This window comes from Lottia gigantea (assembly GCF_000327385.1).
Source record: "Lottia gigantea unplaced genomic scaffold LOTGIsca_8, whole genome shotgun sequence".
NCBI lineage: Eukaryota > Metazoa > Mollusca > Gastropoda > Lottiidae > Lottia > Lottia gigantea.
The window spans coordinates 2,553,756-2,574,412 of NW_008710662.1; the positions used below are offsets into that span (position 1 = coordinate 2,553,756).

General features: G+C 30.7%; 1 protein-coding gene across 1 annotated transcript; it reads right to left on the reverse strand.

Moving 5' to 3' along the window:
• Positions 1–2,840: 2,840 nt before the first annotated feature.
• Positions 2,841–15,473, reverse strand: LOTGIDRAFT_211040 (hypothetical protein). The gene is made up of 21 exons (XM_009066974.1): positions 15,300–15,473; positions 13,758–13,869; positions 13,352–13,419; positions 13,004–13,105; positions 12,742–12,841; positions 11,479–11,651; positions 11,072–11,104; positions 10,642–10,693; positions 9,963–10,036; positions 9,715–9,792; positions 9,299–9,433; positions 8,974–9,056; positions 8,284–8,434; positions 7,702–7,774; positions 7,205–7,293; positions 6,647–6,763; positions 6,026–6,079; positions 5,669–5,758; positions 4,663–4,749; positions 4,306–4,377; positions 2,841–3,985 (listed from the first exon to the last, which is right to left on the reverse strand). The coding sequence occupies exons 1-21, from the start codon at positions 15,462–15,464 to the stop codon at positions 3,845–3,847; spliced, it is 2,049 nt and encodes a 682-aa protein (XP_009065222.1). The 5' UTR covers positions 15,465–15,473; the 3' UTR covers positions 2,841–3,844.
• Between the last annotated feature and the right edge of the window lie 5,184 nt (positions 15,474–20,657).

The window sequence follows — 20,657 nt, forward strand, 5'->3', positions numbered from 1 at the left end:
AAAAATTACGAAACAATATAATAGTTCAGAGTTTTTTTAGTTTTTTTTTATGTGTACCAGGGACTGACAGCATCAATTTGCACCATTGCAATTTTCAATCATACTTCTGTGGTTCGTTCGAAAAGGGTCTTAAGTGATTAAGCATATTTTGCGATTAATGATGTCATAAAGCACCTAGTTTTAGTTGAATTACAGGAACCACAAACGTCTGATGGAAAATTGGTATGGTGCAAATTGATGCTATCAATGTCACTGATACACTGAAAAAATCTTAACAATCCCTTTAAAATAATAGACTCTGTTCCGAGTCCTTGGTTATATTGATTCGTATGATTTGTAAATAAATACAGAAATGAAATGTAATAATAGACCTGTCTGGTTTCAGTGTTTTATCAACTCATGTCGGTCAGTTATTGTAAGAAAAATTATAGACTTTTTTTAAGTTTATTTTAAAGCTTGTCATGGGTGCAGTCGTACTGAACATAAAATATTACCAAAGATTATAATCGACGACAATTTTAGCGGTTTCCCTTCTCATAAATATACCACTCAACCATTGTGCGTTCAATAATGTGGGTTTTGGAAAAAAAAAACTTCATATCAGTATTCATCTGTGTTGCAAAATTGTATCTACGAATTGTCCATAGAAAAGATTCTTACCTTAGTTCTTGTCGTTAAACTTGTGGTTAGTTTATATGAGACTATCTAGTATTTATTAATTATCATGTGATATTTACTACAGGTATGGTAATATAGTTTATTAGCCTATCAATAGGCTATGTTACATTGCGGCTATTTCACAATCGTCATAATATAACAGACTATAACATAAGACCGTCATTAATAGATCATTGCTATTTTAAAGGTACTGGATAGAGTTATGACAGCCGTAATTTGAATTTTTCAGTGGCTCAATTAGATGAGCATACCCTAATTACATATTATTGCCGGCTTGGTAGGGCTCCAGCATAACTTGTAAGCCATTTTATATTGTTTGTATCTAGCATACTTTGACACATTTTGTTTTCTGAACAGTCTTTTGTTTTAAGTAGAAAAGAACTGTTCCAAACCCTAGAAGTAACCCTAACAAAGACCGTTACACCGACGTAATTTAAGTTTTCTATTGTTGATTTCAAGTGAGCACTGATTAAGTTGTTGTATTAACACAGAACGAAGTAGTTTTTGGGAGACTTCACATAACGGTTTCTAAAGTTACACATTTACAAATGAAAAAGCAACTAAACGGAGATTAATGGGTCACCTTATGTAGCGGAAGTATTACTATTGTTTCTAACCATACAACCATATTCAAATAAAATAATATTCAGAAAATTAAGACTAGTGAATAAGAAATGATACCAAAACGATTTAGGGCCGAAAATTTAAAATAACTTCCAGTATATTCTTGATTTTAAACATGTCCCATGCCCATTTCAAATTTTTAAGAATTATTGTCTGCCTTACCTGAATAAAACACCCAATTACTCCAAGTTCATCATTTAGATTTATCAATCAAACTGATAATTAAATATGGAAATTGCACGAGGTGACAGCGTGTGTAAATCTGGTATAAGGTCTCTTATACATGTCAAGTCATTGATAAAGGTAGATTGTGTACGAGTATACAATGTTCAAAGTCTGCCATGTCAGTAGAAAGTCTTGTTATCTCTGTAGGGTAAACGTAAATGTGAGGGATAAAGGGTCATGTTGATTTAAAAGGACTCATTCACCCACTTAAGATTTCCCAGAATACTATTCAATCTATTTTCAAGATAAAATAAAAATACAGTTTCATGTGACCATCGCGAATACCATTCATGCCGAATTAGCAAATTGAGTAGGCTACCAACCATGCAAAGAGCTGTGATATAATATTTGGTAGTAGTAGGAGTAAGACGTGTAATCGGAACTTCAAAGGGAAAAGGGGATTCTCAGATCAATTCTCAGCATATCATTTGATCAGCTAAATATTGGGAGAAACATTGAGTTGTTGATTCCGGCCGTCAATTTTAGCTAATTTGTGCTAGAAACTTTTCAGTCGCAAGTGTGTTCAGTCCTGGATCCTTCCAGTCGAATGGTCAACCTGAATTTCTCCTGTAACCATTCACAGTATAGCCTACGGGCGAAAACTCAGAGGTTCCTTTTAAAACTGGTGAAATCAAATAAGTGAATGAATAATAAGATCGATATAAAAGTACTGGCTGTTACATGAATTGAATTTAAAGTGTCTCACGTGTGACTGATTATAAGAGTTCAGCCCATCGTTGTGTCTGTGCAACTATATACTAGGACAGTCGACGGTTATGAAAATGAATTGAAAAAAACGGAATTCCGAGGATGCTATAGGTCGAATGATTTCCAAAATTTACAGATCATGGAAGTGTAAATTAGTTTAAAGAGATAGCTTCGCTATCTGTTTGACTAATGGTATCATAGTCTCAGAAACGGAATTTTTTTAACTAAACCAATCAATGTGTGTCTAGAATTGTCTACGACTCGTCTTTTCTAGAGACTATGTCATATACAGAAATAGAAAGTGAAATTAATAGTTTAAAGTATTTTTAAACGCATTATGCGATTTCTGTACATTTTCAGTGAGCCAAGGCTACCTCTGAAGACTGTATACATATATTCAAACTCCCGAAAATGACGAAACTGTCCCTTTAAAACGTGAGAGTAAATAGAGCAGACCCGCTACCTAACCTCTCCAAAACTAAATCATTAACAGATTGGTATGGATGCACTATTATGATATGAGTACAAATCTTGCGACATCACAGTTGTCCGGTTTTTTTTTTTAAATATACCAACACATATCTGTATATAAAATATATAAAACATTTGTAAAAATATATTTAATTTTAGTTCTTCATAATAAAATATAACTTGTCATGATTGTTCGCTTTAACTGAGTATTTGTTTTTAACAATGCGTAGAATACAATAAATTATAAAATTACATTCAGGTAAAATAACATAGAGTTACATAAAGATAAAAACTATAATATATAACTGGATTTATATTAAGGAAGTAATGAAATGAGATTTTTTTAAAATCCGTGATTCCATAATATTGACCTCACCAAAAATTCTGCCAAACTGAAAATGTTTCGTATTGTAGCATGAATTCTGCAATCCTTAAATTAAACAATTCTTATTTAAGCGCAAATTTTCATAGGCGTTTGGAGCTGTTGGGATTTAATACCCACCCTAATGAAATGCAATAAACTGGTTTGTAGAGTTTCAATTTCTATTTTCTATTTCACAAAATCTACTGTTGGTTATGTTCGAAAACATCCTAAAATGTTAATAAATGTCTCTGCACGAATATAATATAGGAATGTCCACAAATAGGAAAACGAAAAATGACCAGATGTGCCTCATGCAAAAGAGATATGAAAAGCCTTGGTCTAAAATACTTTCAACCTTAAAAATTTATATCCTTCATAAATATAGTCTAAAGTATAGTTTTTATTGTAGGCCTATAGTGTGCACAGGAAAAACAATGTGATCTTTACCCGTATTTGTTTGTGTTGGCCTTGGATATCAAATATATATATATAAAACATTAAAAATACACATTATATATTACTACTTAATCAATAGAAATTAAAGTTTACATATACTAAGTAGTCCATTAAATAGTGTATACATTATTCATCTTAAAAACATCTTGTAAGTATGACAGCTTGTTAGGCAAGGTAATATATGACTACAAACAAAAGAAGAGTAATAAACTAAACATTTACTGACATAAAATAGTTCATACAAGCAAATAAAAATGTCCATAACAGGCTATATTTTTTAGTTAAAACCATAAGTCAACTGTTCATTTACTATACACTTCAATCATCTAATTTGTTGTATAATTCTTCAATTTCTTTTTTAAACTGTTTATGTAATGCTGGTCGTTTATTCTTAAATGTTGGTGTTAGTAAACCATTTTCTACTGAGAATTGTTCAGAATGTATATAGATATCTTTCACCTGTAAAAATCAATTTAATGTGTAAGAATATTTCTGGCATTGACAAGCAAAGACGTGATTTGTTAGGATCGCTTTCACGTCAATTTATCTACCTTTAATTAACCTCTACCAGATCAAAAATATTACGATTATGTAAGATTCAAATTTACAGACAAATATAAATTTCATCATTATTCATCATTTTCGTAGTGAAAATAGGCTATTGTGTTAACCAATGTAATAATAGGTGCGTATTATATTCGCAATTATATAGTATATAAATATTTGTAATTGACAAGATCAATTCATACTTATCAACTTGTTTTTAGTGTAATCATTACCTGTTCGAAACCTTTTAATTGTGCTTCTTTACCACATCTGATCATATCTTTCAAAACAACTTGCTTTATATCCTGGTAGAGATAAAATATCAAATACAATAAATATTAATATTAATACAATAAAACTAATATTCAATGTCTGAGGTCAAGGGCAATAAGTCTTGTTTCTAGTTGTTATAAAGCTTGCACATTCAAACATGTTTTTCATAAATTATATACAAGTTTTAAAGTTTGATCTGTAGAAAGCAAATGTCGAATTCACAAAGCAATAAGCATATAAAAGACATATCAATATCGTTTGATATAATGTAATAAAAGAGTGATGTAACAACTTAAATGTTTGAAATATAAGGTTACCTCATCTGTCATATTATTATTATTATTATTATTGGACCATTGAGACATATATTCTTCATCTAATACAACCACAGCCATAACACAACTCTACAAATTGATCAATCAAATATTAATATTACAATTAAAATCCTGGAATTTGGCAGAGTAGAATTAAAATCCTGGAAATTGGCAGAGTACAATCAAAATCCTGGAAATTGGCAGAGTACAATCAAAATCCTGGAAATTGGCATAGTACAATAAAAATCCTGGGAAATTGGCAAAGTACAATTAAAATCCTGGAAATTGGCATAGTAGAATAAAAATCCTGGGAAATTGGCATAGTACAATTAAAATCCTGGAAATTGGCATAGTAGAATAAAAATCCTGGGAAATTGGCATAGTACAATAAAAATCCTGGAAATTGGCATAGTACAATTAAAATCCTGGAAATTGGCATAGTACAATAAAAATCCTGGGGAATTGGCATAGTACAATTAAAATCCTGGAGATTGGCATAGTACAATTAAAATCCTGGAAATTGGCATAGTACAATTAAAATCCTGGGAAATTGGTATAGTACAATTAAAATCCTGGAAATTGGCATAGTACAATCAACATCCTGGAAATTGGCATTGTACAATTTAATTCTGAAAAGGGATATGGATAGGTAAAATCAGCCCTATCAGCTAACCTATATGATGATATCAATACTTACCTCAAAAGTCAGACATAAGAATAAGTACTAGGCCCCTACATGTAAATATGCTGAAATATGTCAGTTGTCTAATCACTACTTGTCAAACTTCAGTAGGGACATATGCTGAAATAGGTCAGTTGTCTGAAGATCGCTTCTTGTCAAACTTCAGTAGAGAAATATGCTGAAATAGGTCAGTAGTCTGAAGATTACTTCTTGTCAAATTTCAGTAGGGACATATGCTGAAATAGGTCAGTTGTCTGAAGATCACTACTTGTCAAACTTCTTGGTTGTGAAAGTCTGGTAACAAACCAATTCCATTTTCATACATACCTTTAGACTGTTACCCTCCAAAAATACTTGAGTCACATATGGACTTCTTTGATAAATATTTTCAATTTTTTCAGAAGCAATATATTCTCCCTAAAAATTGATATACATATAAATTTTGAATTGGTAATAAAAGATAAAAGATATGGTGCTGAAGCAACTTGATTTATATTTCATGAAAATATAATTTTTAAAATAGTTTAAGATATATACTGATTGAATAATGTCTTCAAATATCTCAGAAACAATTTTATGATACACAAAATGTAATATTTCATTATGTACTCTACATGAGTTTACCATCTCTATCAACCTTTTACATAAATACTAATAAGATAACTACACATTTATAAATCATACCTGAGCTAATTTAAATATATTTTTCTTTCTATCAACTATTTTCAGACAACCATTCTACAAAAAAAAATATTTTCATAATACAGGATAGATCATTCCTTGATCTTATATTTCATTTTCCTGGGAAAGCGAACTGAATTAAAGGGAGAATGCCTGTGATGTGTCAGAATTTTCAGAGTAAATAAATGTCAGAAATAGTATATCCATATATTTTGTGCTTCTTTATGAAAAGATATATCTGTGAATGTCATGATTCATGTAGGTAGCATATCGAGTTGTCGTGTATCTATGCTATACGATGCTGGGCATACCATCAAGTATGTATATCTATAAGAAATAGAAAGTTGAAGTTTCATTCGCAAACCAGATAGCAGGAAACTGTTGACAATTTATAGACGAAAAATTTCTAGCAATACTATTTACATGACAGTGTCTTAAAATTTACAGTTGTAAAAAATTTGAAATGTTAGTTTTTTGTTTATTAACCTATATTCTGATATTGTTTATCTTTTATCGCGATATGTATCATAATATGGGCAATATTGTTTTTAAGATTTAAGTCTGAACTCTAGTCAGTTATAATTGACAAATTCAGTCAATAGTACCGATCAGGAACCAACTTACCGGTAACCATGTACCAATATCACCAGTATGGACCCAACCATCTTTATCTATAGTATCAGCTGTTTTCTCTGGCTCTTTATAATAACCTTGAAATATATTGTGACCTTTGGCTAATATCTGAAATTTATAATACACAAATAATAGACAATCTTTATAGTAATTTTAACTTCTTTTTCCCATCCAATTTGATTTTAAATTGGTTATGAAATTTGAATGGTTTCTTTTTTTATTTAGATGAAATATTTTGACACAATTCAAACTAATTTAGGAATTCTTTTGACCAAAATTTAAAAAAAATTATCCAATTATCCCAATTTTGTATCATTAACCAACCACTTATCTAATTTAAAATCAAATGAATCTAAACATACTAAAAACTCAATTCTTAAGTTAATTCATCTTCATCATATTCAAAATGTGGTTGATCATTGGATTTACGTGAATAAGCAAAGTATTTATAAGGAGCTAGGAATTAAGGAAATAGAATATTCTACTGTATGACTCTCATCTCAAAAGACCATGAAGACATTTGTATGATAACAAATTAAAAGTACAAACCTCTCCACTTCCTTTTGAAGCATAATAATCCATTTCTGGTACATCAATTAATTTGACTTTATTACACATCAAAGGTCCACCACAATGTCCTAAAAACAATAACTATCATTGTATATAGAGAACATTGCATAAGTACAGTTTTTATTTTATTGTTTACTGCCAGAGACTTATGTCAAGTTTAAAGCTCCCTAAATGAAAGAATATTTCTCCAATCCATTAACAAATTTTATCACAAAATATTGTTTTGCTATCAGCAGCAGAATTTGTCGCAAGGTGCAAATTAGTTCAAATTTGAAGATTATGCTTAACATTTTCCTTTTAAGGAAAAGAATGTTACCAAAGGACACTTATAACCAAAATTTGTACCATTAAGATTACTCTTCAAAAATCTGTTATAATATTTTAACAATATTGTTACGACAAAAAAGGCCAGAAACACATTTTTGAATCCCTTTATGGCATTGACCATCTGCTAAGATATATCATATACATCGTACCTGGAACAGTTTCTCCGGGAATATTAAAGGTTATTCCGGCAGTGGCTTCAGTTTGACCATAACCTTCAACAACCTTGTAAAATGAACAATAAAACAACAATGCAAGAGAAGAAAGTAAACAACATTTCTACAATAATAAGCAATTTCCAAGATTTTTTTTATTGAAATAACTAAATTTGACAGTCCTTACTTTATGAATGCTCCCAAAGAAACATTTATATTGCAACCATATTAAGAACACAAGTAATATGGATATATTACTTCTAGTATTTCATAAACAACCAGACATTTCAGATGCAGATTTCATAAACAACCAGACATTTCAGATGCAGATTTCAATAAACAACCGGACATTTCAGATGCATATTTCATAAACAACCGGACATTTCAGATGCGAACATTTCAGATGCATATTTCATAAACAACCAGACATTTCAGATGCAGATTTCAATAAACAACCGGACATTTCAGATGCATATTTCATAAACAACCAGACATTTCAGATGCATATTCTATATACAACCAGACAAGTGGTTAAAAGATAACAAGACAAAAAAAAAAAAAAAAAAAGAAAATACATACTATACATCCAAAAGCACATCTAGCGAAATTCAAAACCTCTTCTGATAATGGTGCTGATCCAGTAATAATCATTTTAATTCTACCACCTAGTAAATTCTGTATCTTACTGAATAATATCTTGTCCCAAATACTAGTTCTTCTTATTATACCACTGTAAATACAGAATAATACTAATAATACTAGTTAGTTATATACTATTTCTTCTCATTATACCACTGTAAATACAGAACAACACTAATAATACTAGTTAGTTATATACTATTTCTTCTCATTATACCACTGTAAATACAGAACAACACTAATAATACTAGTTATATACTATTTCTTCTTATTATACCACTGTAAATATAGAACACTACTAATAATACTAGTTATATACTATTTCTTCTCATTATACCACTGTAAATACAGAACAACACTAATAATACTAGTTATATACTATTTCTTCTTATTATATCACTGAAAATACAGAACAATACTAATAATACTAGTTATATACTATTTCTTCTCATTATACCACTGTAAATACAGAACAACACTAATAATACTAGTTATATACTATTTCTTCTTATTATATCACTGTAAATACAGAACACTACTAATAATACTAGTTATGTACTATTTCTTCTTATTATACCACTGTAAATACAGAACAATACTAAAACAAAGTCTTAAAACAATAAAGCTCACCTTTGAATTTCCTTTGACTTTGATTGTAAACCCCAGTTTAATAAACATGATTTTAGTTTACTATTCTTTACTCCATTCAAAACCTATAAAAAAATCCAATGTCAAAGAGATTTCTCAAATTCCTACATAAAGCTTTCATTAAACTATGTATTTGATTGGCATGAATATTTCAATTACCTAGTAAAAATGGCACATAGCAAATACAATTTTTAAAATCATACATGGTGAAAGAAGTTAATTGAAGAGCCTTTTTAACAGCTTGAAAAATAACCATAGCAAATAAAAAAAAAACAAACTTATCACTATTCTTTATAACGCTACTTACCTTTTGGTGCATTCTATTTAATAATCGAGGTACTGTAGGGAAAATAGTTGGTCTCAATGCTTGTAAATCATCAGTTAATAGCTTGATATCACCTTGAAAGAACCCTATTTGTGCCCCATGCATGAACAATAATAACTGAAATGGAAGACAACATTATAAATCAGATATTTTTTTCATTACCAACTATACTATAAGTCAAACACAGACAATTACAACTTCCCAGGTGCAATTTCTGCTAAAGAATAAGACAGAGCACAAAATTTCAAAAAAAGTCTCGATAGAAATTCTGGAAAATGAAAAATACTCAGATAAATTTACTGGTAAGCATGTTTGACTTGACATTTGACTTATGCTACTAATACTTAATCTGCTATTTACATAATATGATATATCTTTCAAATAAAAATGCCTTTTACCTGCATTCCTCTTTCAAACATGTGAGCTAATGGAAGATATGACAGATGGACATCATTTGGTGTAATTTCAAAATTTGACTGAAATACAAAATAATTTTGAATGTCATATAAACAAATGCTTAAATGATCTTAATAAAAGTTTTGCTTGATCTCATTTCACTGCAATTATCTTTGTAAAGTCATCTTCAGTAGAAACAAATAATAAACAACAATGTTCGGTAATAAAATAATATAGAAATAGTCATCACCTTAACATGAGCTATTATAGCTGATATATTGGAAACTAAATTTTTATGTGTTAACATAACACCCTTAGGATCACCTGAAATTACAGTATATAGCTACATTAAATATTTTTCTATAATGAAATATCATTCTTTGAAAATTAGGGTTGAGCAATATACAGCACACAAGATTTTATACAGCTAGTAATTCATTATCAGATTAATATTGACTTTAATTTTGGAAAATTTTGGATAAAGGCCTGGCACATGAATAATCTATTATACATTATGTTCACATAAGAGAAGGCTTTCTGGTAGATTTCCAATGATCTAATAATAAATGTACAACAGCTAAAAATGTCTTTAAGGCTAGCCTGAAATTAACAAGAGCTTCCATTAAACACAAATATACAGGTTTTTGTTGAAATTGTGAAATAATTTCCCGAGAAATTTAATTGCAATAACAATGTATACAAACAGTTCAAAATGTCAAAATATTTTAGTTTTGTACTTGTGACTGTAAAAAATGCCTCCAGATTATGTAAAAAAATATGTTGTAGAAAATATGTTTAAACACCAACTGAAGCTTTTCAACTCTGACTAAAATATAAATGTCTTTAAAATTTCAACTTATAATCCATAATCCAGTTAATTTACAAGAATGTAGACTGAATCAAAAGAAAATCAATATAAAACACGTTACCTGTTGTTCCACTAGTATAACATATAGTAGCTAAATCATCTGGTTTAGGTAACTATAATAAATATATCAAATAAATATAATTAAAGAAGCACAAGATATATGGATATACTATTTCTGTATTTATTAACTCAATGTTTCACATGCTCATACAGGCAGTGTTATCAAGAGAAAAATAGTAAATATAGTATTACAGTAAATATAATTAACTTTGTGAGTTCCATATCTTAACACAATAAACTAGACTTATACCATTTGGTGTTTCTGATGCGTATATGTCAGATTCAAATAAAAGCATAGGTCCAAAGCTTGAGATAAACTAAATATTGCATAGTTTTAGTGTATCTAAACTTTAAGATTATAATCTTCACCCAAATAGTATAATCACTCAGTTAAGTGTAAATTTCAGATCAAATTACAATTTAAATCTTACCACTGGATCAACTGGATGAGATTTACCATTTTCCTGAAATTAAAACTTATCATCAAATATTCTTAAATACATAATTATCAGTTCCCTAGTATTCTAAATCACTTCAATCAAACAGGAGAATGCCTTAATAGTCATGATTCTGTGATGAAAGTCCATTTCTAAATTGGGAACGATTGAAATGGAGCTTCAATACCTCATTCGATACTAATCTGGTTTTCCATTTTCACAGGGTCAATGTTGTGAATTTGATTCGAAGTTGGGATTCTCTCATATTTACTACTTATGAAAGTCATGAAAATGGTGAAAAATTGTCAACCTGATTGTCAATCACGTTGACCCAATGTAAAAAAAAGTCGTAAACACCATTCTCACAGCAGGAATCGAACACAGCATAAGTGCTAGTTTACCTGTATATCTGTAAATTGATGTAGGTGAATATTCCCTTGTTTAGCCAGCTCTTTAACCTTATCTGTTATTTTTTCTATTACTATCATGTGTTTCAGACATTTTATATTCTTGGTATCTTGTAAGATTAATTCTGCTTTACTACATTTATCACATATCAATGTTGTAATGTTGGCTAAAATAAATGTGAAAGATACACTGTTTGTTATCCTTAAATAATATAATATTGTACTATACTAAACTTACAATAATTGATGATATATTGGCAAGCTGATGAACTTAGTAAGTCATATTTAGAATATGATTCAGTAAGTTGTATTTATTATATGATTTATTATGATCGATATTATATTGACAAGCTGATGAACCTAATGTTTCATATAATAAAACTTACTATGAATGATATTATATTGACAAGCTGATGAACCTAATGTATCATATAATAAATAAAACTTACTATGAGTGATAATATATTGACAAGCCGATGAACCTAATGTATCATATAATAAATAAAACTTACTATGAGTGATAATATATTGACAAGCTGGTGAACCTAATGTATCATATAATAAATAAAACTTACTATGATTGATAATATATTGACAAGCTGATGAACCTAATGTTTTATATAATAAAAGTTACTATGATTGATAATATATTGACATGCTGATGAACCTAATGTTTCATATAATAAATAAAACTTACTATGAATAATATATTGACATGCTGATGAACCTAATGTTTCATATAATAAAACTTACTATGAATGATATTATATTGACAAGCTGATGAACCTAATGTATCATATAATAAATAAAACTTACTATGAGTGATAATATATTGACAAGCTGAAGAACCTAATGTATCATATAATAAATAAAACTTACTATGATTGATAATATATTGACAAGCTGAAGAACCTAATGTATCATATAATAAATAAAACTTACTATGAGTGATAATATATTGACAAGCTGGTGAACCTAATGTATCATATAATAAATAAAACTTACTATGATTGATGATATAATGACAAGCTGAAGAACCTAATGTATCATATAATAAATAAAACTTACTATGATTGATAATATATTGACAAGCTGAAGAACCTAATGTATCATATAATAAATAAAACTTACTATGAGTGATAATATATTGACAAGCTGGTGAACCTAATGTATCATATAATAAATAAAACTTACTATGATTGATGATATAATGACAAGCTGAAGAACCTAATGTATCATATAATAAATAAAACTTACTATGATTGATTATATAATGACAAGCTGAAGAACCTAATGTATCATATAATGGGACAGTTACCAATGAATATGTATTGCAGCCTTGTTCTGTTATGGTCCACTGAAATGATACAATTTAATTTGTTTCTTATTCTGTTATTATTATAATCATCATCATTTTAAAACAGATATTGGATATTTTGTAATCCAATGAGGTTATGATTTCAATGACATGTTTAACATAATGGAACTTTAAAGAGTATCTATAAAAATATAGGCCTACCTCTTTTCTGTTAGAACTATATATACCAATAAATGTTTCTTGACCGGGTTTTAACCCTAGATTTATTAACCCTGCACCGATATTTAAAGCCTGCTCATATACCTGAAAATTAAAACTTATTTATTTTTTACCAAAGTTAATAAAATCTATCCAGAAATGAAAATTTTAGTGCATTTACGGCCAAGAAACCAAGATCAAAAATATTTCATTAACTTAAGTTTCAAATTTTTGAATCCGTTGAAATTTGATGTCCTAGAGAGATAATTAACAATTTTCCAAAATCGTCAAATTTGGTACATATAAAAGCCTTCCAGAGTAACCATAGAGCCAAACAATTCATCTATATACCTGCTTATAAGACAACCATTGATATTCTTTATTAGGACTACTTCTACTTCCAAGACAATTACCATTATCTTAAATAAAGAGTTTATCAATTAAAGGTATCATACTTGAAAAAAAAAATGTGCAAATTTACATATTTTGTTAAGCGACTTTTGTGATGTACTGTCGTGCATATAATGTATTCAGCTTCACTCCATTCAACAACTTCTTAACCAATAAGATTTCACTTACTATAATCTGACTATTTATACTTAAATGACTAAAATATCAGTTTTATGTTTAGATCTCACTCTCCTGACAATTGTCAAGCGTGCGTGCAGGGGTGTATTTGGCTTGACTGTAAGAAATTTATCACCATTGTAATGACCCAATTGGCCCATTCAGATGCAAAAATTTTAATTGTTATTACCTGAGACACGAATTCCTCTTTGAAAACTTTCATACAATGTTTTACTGTCTTCATATAGATATTCCATTAATTCTGAATCCTTTGTTAAATAAGCAGAGATCCTGACACCAGGCTAAAATAAAAGACCACAGACTTGAAGACTGATGAACACAAGCTATGCTGTGTAGTGTTGCATTTGAGCTTGTAAGGACCAAGTCTTTTGTTAAAATTTCCAATAATTGGATCTTTAATATGCACAGTGCCCCTGTTTAGTGACCAATATCAATCATATTCTCCTTGACTTATTAAGAAAATTAGGTTACCTAGTAAGATATGCCCACTTTCCTAATACATTTTCAGTATATCAAGGGCAGTCATCAATCTGTGTCAAATCATACCAAAAATCTTATTTGTGCAAGATATTGTTGATTTAAACAAACACACATTTTTCAATAAAATTCTGACATAAACTGTCACCTCTATCGCCAACAAATATTGATGAACTAAGTCAAGGGAAATAACCCAAATGATCAAGAAATCATCAAATTCAATCTTGACTATGATCTTAACATTATAAATGATCATACCAAATTTCATTTAAATCGGACGAAAACGGTAGTCTCTATTGTGTTCACAAACCAATTTTTTCAAAATGTTTTTCAAAAATCAAGGGCAATAACTCAAAAACGTTCATCGAAAGATCGTCAAATTCGAACTTGTCTGAGATTTTATCATTATAATTGGTCACACTAAATTTCATTTACTTGTTCATGTTGTTTTATTCATACAATGAACATTCTTCTCCTATTGAACATTGATCTTTTACAGACTTTTGTTGGTATTGTAACATCCTTTTTAACAGTAATATCTGACTATGATTTGCATGTTTTAAAACATAATTACAATTAACCTACACAGTCATTTTAAGCCATGAATAAACAAATATAGAAACCTTGTTATTTTTACATATTATCTTATATGTCAATATAACCCAGCAACATAATTTACTTGGCTTATATTATTCATCCTAAAACTATATTCTTATTGACAGTATTTCTTCTGTTTTTAAGGCAAAAGAGCATAATTCTGAAAAAATATAAAGGGGGAGGTGCCCCAAACCACTAAAAAGTCCACAGGTCTCCACGTATCTAGATGAGCCACTGGTTCTATTTAAACATATTTTACTACAAACAAGTAAATGGATTTGGCAAAACGTACAAAAATGCTGTTTAAAATATTTTTGAACTTGTTATATTCTGGAAAAAGCCTTAGTTGTATATTTAAGACAGCAGGTAAAGAAATGATAAAGTTAGATAAGAAAATGTTGTCTCAGCTCTAAACTCGATCCATTTTACTATATAATTTCCTACATTTAAATTGGTCTTCGTCACAACCAAACAGCTAGACTTTTCTTTCATATCAGCACCTTGGCCCTGTATCATCAACAGAATGGGATGAAATATGCAAATGAAGGGATTCTACTCGTAGATTTCTTATCCAAATTTGCCTATCATCAAGCAAAGAAGAGACTGAATTTCACATCAATATGTATCAATTACTAACCTCGACTTCCACAGACTGATTGTTTAAATCTAACGCTAATTTTATAGGTTGTGGCTTCGACATCATGTAGTATGTTAAAGCACCAACTGTTGTAAGTGTAACTGCAGCACCACCTATAACTTTTGATGTATCACTTTCACTTAATATCTTCTGAATGGAATCCATTGACGTTTCTAAAAAAATGACATAGATATGTAATATAAAAAAAGTTCTGGTTACCAATGAATTGTTTTGTGCACTAAAAATTTACACATGCAGCTCAAATTTAAATGGATTCAAAATACCAATCAAACAAATTAGCAGGTGTTTTGGTAGGGTGAGCAATTGAGATCTGTATAGCTTCTATCTGCAACTTTCCAGTCTAACCTTTGCCCTCACTAGTGCATATAGTGCAGAAAATCTTGGACAGACACACAATGCATGTTTAACCTGAAAGCAGATTTGAACTAAACATCTGACTGAACTAATGTTAGAAACTTAAAAATAAAATAAAATTTTTAGTGCCCCTTCCATTTTGTACAAATAATTTTCTCTTTCTGCTTATCCAAGCTTTAAAATGGCCAATGTTAAAAAATGATTATTAAATACTTTATGTAAGGACAAACAAGTACACTAATGCTCTTGCATGTCATGCTAACTTACACTCTATCTATTATATTTTTTAAAAAATTAAGACTTGTACAGTTGACCTTGAGCTATAGTTTTTTGGATGGCTGCCCATGAATATAAAATCGCAAGGCTTGAATTTTGAGTGGTAAAAGTTGAATGAGGACCAAGAGCTACTTAGTTAATGTACATTGGGTATGGAGATACCAAACAATGTTATCAGTGATCTGCCCCCAATCTTTACTATGTTCTCCCTATTACTTATTAATGACTTTTGACCTTTACATCTATATGACTACAGAAAACTTCAATTAATTGTACAAAGGATATTAGAATAATTTCGGTTAACTTTTTAGATTAGAACTAATGTCACTATACAAGATTACTTTTAACTGAGTGTACTACATTGACATAGGTCACCTCTAAGTCACTGCAAATTGCATCAGTGGCAGTTTTGGGCACAGTGCATTTGTGTGAACTCTTTCATACATTTCTATGCACATACATAATAGCCAACTATGATAGACATTATTATAGAGCAATTAACAGTGGCATTTCAGATACGTTATGTGTGGCATATTTAGCCATTTGGTGTCGTTAATATATTGTATCCTTATAAACTGTTGATAAATTTTCGTATGGTCAAATGTACATTTGATATGTGGCATGTGGCTTACTTGTGCAAAAAAAGTTGCAATCAGAACGGCCACAAACAAAGCATCAAGATCAAGTACTAAATACATGTGACAACTAATTTATATATTCAATGTTAAATACTACTCACCTCTTTAGGTCCAAAACTATAAAGTTATATTGATGTAAACTCAAAATACCGCTGCGTCTGTTGATGTTGATAACAAACAGATCACATGACATGATGGGGGCGTGGCAGATCTTGTGTCTGGTTATTACCGTACTTTTAATATGTGTATAAGTATATGATTTATTGATACTTTGAGCTAGTTCGCATGAATAAAAGCTTTTCGGGAACATTAGGATGTAGAACCCACTCCTGGCTTCCGTGTAGGCTACTATCTGCTGATAGAAAGATGGTAATAAAAGGACATCACAATATGACTAGGCTACTCTCCGACTAGAAGTACAAAATTGAATTTTTTCCCGTAATTTATTCCCAAATGTATTCAAAGTAAAATTGTTAATGTTCGATTTTACTAAGACTGATTTCGATTCCATAGATTTCATTGGAAATAAACACTCTTCCCTCCCAGAAATTTCACATGATCCAGAATGACTCTCTCACTTTGGTGAAAATGCCAACAGATGAAAAGAATATTATTTGCATATGTAATTTTTACAAAACAAACTGAGGGGCATTATTGTGTGATTGGAAAGAAACATGCGTATAGAATGGTTCAACAACAAAAAAACGTCACTTTATAGCTCTTATTGTCATTTTATTAATGTGAAATTACAAAATGGTCAATATTGCATGCTGGTGTTACAATGAAAGTCAATGTAAAGTTTAAAACAATAAAACATGTTTATTTAATCTGGTTTTATTGTCATTTTATGCCATTGTATATATATGTGAAATTTACATTCTTGCCTAGTTCACAAGTTGTATTAGAACTGATTGTAAACTATTTCAAGGTCACTGCAACCATAACTTTTTTCATTATGCTATTTAGGATGGTATTCTAAATTGTTAAGACTGACTGCATATTTTATTACAGTAGGTTGAAGGTGTGAATAGATGAGGTGTACACGCTGTCCGGTGCGGTGTACGGTGTGGAATAATCGACACCGTAGAAAAGAGAAGAGACGAATCGTGTCCGGACCCATACCTAGTTTGTTCACTAGTTTCGTTTGTATCGTTTATTCCGCACCGTACACCGCCCCTCGTCTATTCGCGGCTGTGGACTATAGTGGGACGGGGCTCCTTCCCTGGGAATTTTATTAACAAACTTTAAGATACCTCTGTAAATGAAATTAATGTCTGTTAATGGAAGATTTAAAGATGTTCAATCCCTAGGTGATGTCCTTGGTTAGAGCCTCAGTATCAGTTGTGAACCATTCTTTTCCATGACAATTTTTCAATTAATGTCAGTTGTATATCTGAATGGTTCAAGGTCGTTGTTATTATGACTATATCATGTAAATTGAAGTGGTTTAAGTTCATAGCAAAATAACTACTGCATCTGTATATTTCAGTACTTAATAATCATGCACTATAACTTGCTATTCAAATTATGATTAGCTGTAGCCTATATTTCAGTGGCTGAAAATGGCATTGGGCCTACTGCACGACAGAGTTTCTCAACTGGCTTGCAGTGCCAGTCGACAGTGTCGCGCGACATAATTTGAAATAAAAGATAGCTTGCCATCAAGGTAGGTAACATACGCCCACTACAAGTTGTCATAAAAAAGAACAGTCTTTAGTGACTTAAATATGAATTTATTATATTTAATCCAATTTTTTAAAAATCAATAGCAATAACCCAAAATCCCTTCATCGAAAAATCATCGTATTAGAACTTCACTAAATTCTCATCAATATAAATAATCCCAGCAAATTTCATCATAATCGAATAAAGACAATAGGGCAATAACTCAAAAAATGTTCATCGAATAATCGTCAAATTTGAATCAGTCCAAGATCTTATCAATATAATTATATGATCACACCAAGATCCATTAAAATCAATTTCATCGAAATATTGTCAAATTTAAATCAGTCCAAGATCTCATCAATATAAATCATCACATTCAAATCGGATGAAAATCGTAGTGTCTATTAGCTCACAGACAAATTTTTACGCGTTTTTACTAATTCAAGGGCAATAATTTTCAAATTCGAATATATATCATTACACCAAATGTCATTAAAATCAACTAGAAACTGTAGTCTCTAAAGTGCTCACAAGAAATGTCGACGAACAGACGGACAGGGGCAACGGAAACGTCGCATCCACTTCGTAGGCCTATCTGTTGTCAGTGGTCTAAGAAAAATTCATCGTGGAAGTCAAATAGTCAAAGTTAATATCAATTCATTATACCTAGTGACAATTCCTTCAAAGAAGCACGATTTAAAAAAAAAATAGAGACTGACAAAATATGATACGTAGCGTGATTTATTGCTAAAAGTCACTGAAACAACATAAGAATATGGTCCACTGGTACATGCTCCATAGAAATTTTCTGCTGAGACATAGTTGATCACGTGACTTCATTCGTTGGAATATATCCTAGCAGACGACACTTGGAATTCCGATTATCGCTTGGGATTATAAGGAAATTCGGCCGATAAAAAATGGTGACGTTTGGTAATAAGTGAAATCCGCCATTTTGTATTTGTCAAAATATACATTAATACATTTTACCTTGCTTGAAACTACTGGATTCATTCTACTAGCTGATATTGTACAGAAAACCCATGTTTATTAAAACAAACTAATGCGGAGGTCGCGCAAGGTCGCTCATGTAAATTATTAATCCTTTCCGGAAATCCACGAATAATAGGTTACTCGACTGTATATTTACGGACAGACAGGCAAACCGACGGAAAGACAGACAGAGGGGCGACGGCTAATATAGGGTTTATTCTCGTGTGATTACAAACACACACACCAATTTTCGTCAAAATCCATCAAGAAACCAGCTCTCTATCGTGTCCACAAACAATTCAAGAACAAGGGCAATAACTCATAGTAAATATTTTTCGATTCGTCTGATTTGCAATAGGGTTCATCCTTGGGTGATTACAAACACTCACACCAAGTTTCGTGAAAATCCATCAAGAAACCAGCTCTCTATTGTGTCCACAAACAATTCAAGAACAGGGGCAATAACTAACAGTAAATATTTTTCTATTCGTCTGATTTTCGATAGGGTTCATCCGTGGGTGATTACAAACACTCACATCAAGTTTCGTCAAATCCATGAAGACACCAGCTCTCTATCGTGTCCACAAACAATTCAAGAACAAGGGCAATAACTCATAGGAAATATTTTTCGATTCGTCTAATTTTCAATAGGGTTCATCCTTGGGTGATTACAAACACTCACACCAAGTTTCGTCAAAATCCATCAAGAAACCAGCTCTCTATCGTGTCCACAAACAATTCAAGAACAAGGGCAATAACTCATAGTAAATATTTTTCGATTCGTCTGATTTTCAATAGGGTTCAACCTTGGGTGATTACAAACACTGAAGCAAAACTAGTCCTTGTCCTTTCCATCATGTAGGACGCATAACTCCATTCATTTCATTTTTATACGCCCACATGGAAATGATAAAAAGATTTAGTTTTTATCGAAGAAAGGAGTTCATTTAGGAGTTTTTTTGTAACTGAGACGGAATTTCCTTTAAAAACAAACATTAAAACTCAAGTTTCAGAAAACAAAAAGACACGGCCCGGTGTTATCTTCTTTCTTTAAAACCAAGACTTCTAGAAGTCCGAGGTCATTGTTTTTGGACGAAAAGATTCTTGAGATAACATTTCAAAGAATAAGTTACAGGCCGAACTGTCTTCCCCCTGTCGCTCTGTCAAAACATTAGGCTTAAGTAAAGGCTATTTGACCCGAGTTACTATCGAATGTCGGACATGCCCAAAAAGCCGACTAACCCAATTATGTTTACTAGTAAGCCTACCAAGTTGTAAGTAAGTGGACAATGTATTAACAATATGAAGTTTCGTTTCGATTTAAATTTTGTACAATTTGAAGAATTCCATTTTATTTCCGGTTAACACACGTGCGTTGATAAATGTCAACAAACAGTTTATTTTGAAG

What these genes read in the sequence shown, in the direction of transcription:
- LOTGIDRAFT_211040 (XM_009066974.1), bottom strand. Translation starts at nt 15,464, where the DNA reads ATGGATTCCATTCAGAAGATATTAAGTGAAAGTGATACATCAAAAGTT. An exon ending in TTATACTAGTGGAACAACAG is followed by an intron (nt 10,037 to 10,641) that starts GTAACGTGTTTT and finishes CTGTAATTTCAG; the next exon opens with GTGATCCTAAGGGTGTTATG. An exon ending in GATGTGCTTTTGGATGTATA is followed by an intron (nt 7,775 to 8,283) that starts GTATGTATTTTC and finishes TCATTTTACAAG; the next exon opens with GTTGTTGAAGGTTATGGTCA.